We start from the raw sequence: 4,366 nt of genomic DNA, 5'->3' as shown, positions 1-4,366 counted from the left end.
GGGGGTGGTCAAGCGGACGGAGGACACGTGCCGCAAACGGTACTATGACATAAAGCGACGTGTCAAGTCCAAAATGGCCAAGGAGGCCAAGTCGGCTCGGAAAACCGGTGGTGGGCAGCCCTATATTGCAAGTTATCTGGAGCATGAGGAGCCCATGCGGAGTGTAATCCCTCCAGAAGTTATCTCTGCAACCCATGTCCGGGATTCAGATAGGCCCAGGAAGAATGGTGAGCATGTGTATTTGCATTTACATTCTATGGTTTTTTTTTTTTAATAAATGTGTGTCATGTGACATTGCATATTACTCCCATCTTCAAGTGTGTGTCAGCAAATACATTGTTTTGGGTAATGTTTTATACAAAAGCCAATGTAACATCTTACTTTATTGTATGTCATGTTTTTTTTTGAAAGATATTTTGCATGTGTAGTTTGGACTTGGTGTGTCTCTGAATTGTCCTGCAATAATGTTTTCCTTTTGGCCGTTTTTTCATTTAATATGGTGACTATGTTTTATATTTAAGTGATCCATGTGCAATGTTTTAAAAACAGTGGTTGTCATGTTAGAGGCTGGAGTACTGGAAAGTGGTTTGGAAATCACTTACATGTGTAATGTCATTTTTAGATAATGTTAATTATTTAATTAAAAAAACAATATTTTTTTGTTTTTTATTTGCTTGTATTTGTACCGTGACACCACACTGCAGTGTAATTTTTATATAAATTGCTGCATTTTGTTTTTGCTCATATAGTGGTAATGTGTCTTTGGAGTGCCACATCACAGAGCAATTTATATATTGCATCTGTAATATTTTTCCTTTCAATACAAAATGAAGTTGTGTGTTTTTATTTTTGTTTTGTTTTTCTTTAACTTGTGGCCTATGTCAGTGTCCTGTACATGTTTTCCTGTGTTGATGTTGCCATAGTGCATATGTGTTTTGGTCAATGTTTTTAGTTGTTTTTTTTTGTATTTCCGGTCCTTATGTTTTTTATAAATAAAAACCAAGCATTTCTTCAAGAATAAATGTTTATAAGCATAATGGGTGGATGTATACACAATAGCATGATTAAAAAAATGTTTATTTTATTTTATACAGTGTTAGAAAAAAGCAGTACTACTCGTCGGCCAGTAACTCCTATCACATCTGATGATGATGACGCTGCGGAAGCAGATAAAGTGTCCATTGTAGTATAGGGTATGCTTGTAAAGGAATGGCCATAACAAAATTGCACTTTCATTAAAAGGTCCATCAAAAGAATTATGGAGCAGCAGAAGTGGCACTTCTGAAAGACATCACCACAAAAAACCTGTGGCCGAAAAGAAAGCAAGGTCGTATGTCCCGGCCCAAACACAGCAGGCTACCCCGCCACGAAGATTATCGTCCGTATGTTCTGTCCTCCCACTCCAAATTTTGGACACACCTCCAAGACATCATCCACACTCCCCTCATCTTGATTGTGAGTATCAAACTGAAAAAAATGTGTAAAATTTCAGTACGTAATCAAAATATTTCATAACCGCATTAAGTCAAAACACATCAAAAACGTAAATACTTACCGCAGTAAGTAAAAGCTGAAATGTAATCCAAGCTAAATGTCCTTGTCCACATCCAGTAAAGATATGTATGTCCACTTGAGCCATACAGTATGACATTGTGTGTAAGATGCTGCAACAAAAAAGCATGTTGGTTTTATTGCAAAAAGTAAGGTTGTTTTTCAACATTTCACATGTGTGTTTGAGGTAACATTGCAAAATACATATAAAAACATTACTATGTTTGTTTGAACAGAGCTATAAGGTAACACATTATGTATTCCAATGTGTTTTTATGGTGGAGTATGTGTGAGCTACAATAAAACTAAAGTGTTTGCTTTCACAATTAAGTAACCAGACACATTTGCCACAAACAGGCATATGTATGTATTTAAGCTATGAGTGATGATGTTGCTAGGCAGAATAGTTGTAAGCAACAGTGAATCACATGTGTTCCATGTGTAGTGATTTGTTTACATTTCTCAAACATATGGATAGCTAATGGAGATTTGTTTAACATTTCAGCTTCTAGTCCTGGGAACAGCATCCCTCTGCAACAACAGCAACACAGTGACATGGAGGAGACAAACATCTTAGAAATGCAGCCATTAATGCAAGGAATGAGCCCCCCAGCACCTGTGAGTACACCACCACAGCAAAGCACACCACCACCACAACACAGCCCAACAACACCAGGAACACAAGGCCCTGATCAGGTGTTTTGGACCATTTGGGCTAGACAGCAGGCCACTAATGAAGATTGCCTGCGTAAGCAGACACAAATGTTTGCAAGCCTACCATCTCACCTCAGAAGAATATCAAGAAATCTGAGTAGACAAAATGAACAAACAACCAGAATAGGCAATACCATGGAACTCATGCGTACAGACATTACACAGGTCATGGGCAACTTACAGCGCATAATGGAAGAACAGCACAGACAACAGCAAAGTTATATGAGCATTTTTCAAAACAATCAAAAGATTAATGAAAGTTTATTCCGAATAGTAGACAATCAAAATGCTGCTACACGTGAACTCAATGCCACCCTCACTAACCTGAATGAAACACTCAGATGCATGCACCAACAGCAAACAAGCAGCAGTTCTGGTACGACTACTCCAAATATCACGCCAGTCTCATCACCACCAAGACACTCCACCAGAGCACGACAACATGACAGTGCTAAAGGCAAAGGGCAGGACAAGCAGCCACCAAAAAAAACGTGAAAAAAATACAAGTTAGACATTTGGGATAAGTAACTCAAAATAGTTAGTAAGTATATTTTTGGGGAAAAATATATAACACTTAGCTCCTTGACACATTTTTCAACATCATAAATTATAAGTGCTACAAACAAAAACAAAAAATTTGTACGCACATTTATTCTTTACCATTTTTGGGGGGAATTGGAGGAGGGAAATGTTGATGGAGCCACACATACATGTTAGCAGGAAGTAAACTGACCACTTGATTTTTTTCTAATCATTACTCTTTCTAGATTCCAATCATTCTCTTTTCCAGCAGACACAATAATTGGCTGCCAGGCAGAATGTCTTTAGCAGGAAGTAAACTGACCACTTGATTTTTTTCTAATCATTACTCTTTCTAGATTCCAATCATTCTCTTTTCCTGCAGACAATCCAAATTACAATGTTATTGATACATATTTTAGCTTTCTTCTCTAGACAACATTACAAGAAGAACACAATTGAGTTGCGTAAAAAACTTGTAATATGTTGCCTTTGTTTTGTTTTAAAAACATTGTCAAAATGAATGTCAGTATTGTTGGGCCATGTTTGTGTGTGTTAAAAATTAGTAAGAATGTTTTTACACATGATGCTGAAACAAACAAATATGTACTTTTACATCAAAAAACAAAGAATGTGTATAATAATGTATATGTGTGGCAAACTGTGTATTTACTTACACATCATCAAGTTTACAGCATCAAACATTAGGAAATAAATTATTCCTGATTACAGTAAGTTTGTGTGTCTTAAATATGATGGGGAATCACACATAGGGACACATGTATTCCTCAAGGCTAACATATTATATGTTGAGGAGTGTTTTTTGGGAACACAGGTTCTCAAACTCGGCCCTCAGGAACCCACACAGTGCATGTTTTGCAGGTCTACTCACAGAATCACAAGTGACATAATTAGCTCCACCTGTGAACCTTTTAACATATGTCTGTGAGTAATTCATACACCTGTGCTTCTACTGGGTTACGTGAAAAACATGCACTGTGTGTGGTCCTGAGGGACAAGTTTGGGAACCTGTGCATTAGGACGTTACACACAATGATAAAGTGAAATACTAAATGGATTATGTGGGCTTGTAAGAAATTAGCACTGCAAGTTTACGATCACTTATCCAGACTTAATGCATGCCACTCATAATCTGTTGTTTTGAGAATAAAAATACACACAATACACATGCGACATTTGTTTTTCATAAAGCGAGGGTATGTTTGTATGTGTCAAGGAGACAGACACATTCTGAGTAATGGTTTTTGTAAAAAAAAAGGCAAAACATCTATTTATGATTACACAACAAATGAAATAAGCAAACCAAGCTTACCTTAGAAATAGTGATTGATGATCTCTTGCCTAACCTGCCTTCCTACATCTGTACTCCAAGTATCACCAGATGTCTCTAATTCCTCTGCTTGCTGGCTGCTTTCTTCCTCCTCCTCCTCCTCAACATGTGGCAGATGTTGTTGCAAACACATGTTATGAAGAAAGCAGCAGCAGAACACAATTTGAGTCACCTTGGAGGGACTATACAACAAAAGACCACCAGACTTATCCAGACACCGAAACCTAGATT

The 4,366-nt window shown here is 37.3% G+C and overlaps 1 protein-coding gene across 1 annotated transcript; it reads left to right on the top strand.

Annotated features, from left to right (window-relative positions):
• The first annotated feature begins 1,244 nt into the window (after positions 1-1,244).
• LOC134943661 (uncharacterized) lies at positions 1,245-3,186 on the top strand. The gene is made up of 2 exons (XM_063932378.1): positions 1,245-1,455; positions 2,057-3,186. The coding sequence occupies exon 2, from the start codon at positions 2,107-2,109 to the stop codon at positions 2,758-2,760; it is 654 nt and encodes a 217-aa protein (XP_063788448.1). The 5' UTR covers positions 1,245-1,455; positions 2,057-2,106; the 3' UTR covers positions 2,761-3,186.
• The last annotated feature ends 1,180 nt before the right edge of the window (positions 3,187-4,366 follow it).

The sequence above is a fragment of the Pseudophryne corroboree genome, chromosome 7 (genome assembly GCF_028390025.1).
Source record: "Pseudophryne corroboree isolate aPseCor3 chromosome 7, aPseCor3.hap2, whole genome shotgun sequence".
In the NCBI taxonomy this organism is placed as follows: Eukaryota; Metazoa; Chordata; class Amphibia; order Anura; family Myobatrachidae; genus Pseudophryne; species Pseudophryne corroboree.
The sequence above is the reverse complement of the archived record's forward strand: the minus strand, read 5'-3'. Positions and strand labels throughout refer to the sequence as shown.

What these genes read in the sequence shown, in the direction of transcription:
- LOC134943661 (XM_063932378.1), top strand. Translation starts at nt 2,107, where the DNA reads ATGGAGGAGACAAACATCTTAGAAATGCAGCCATTAATGCAAGGAATG.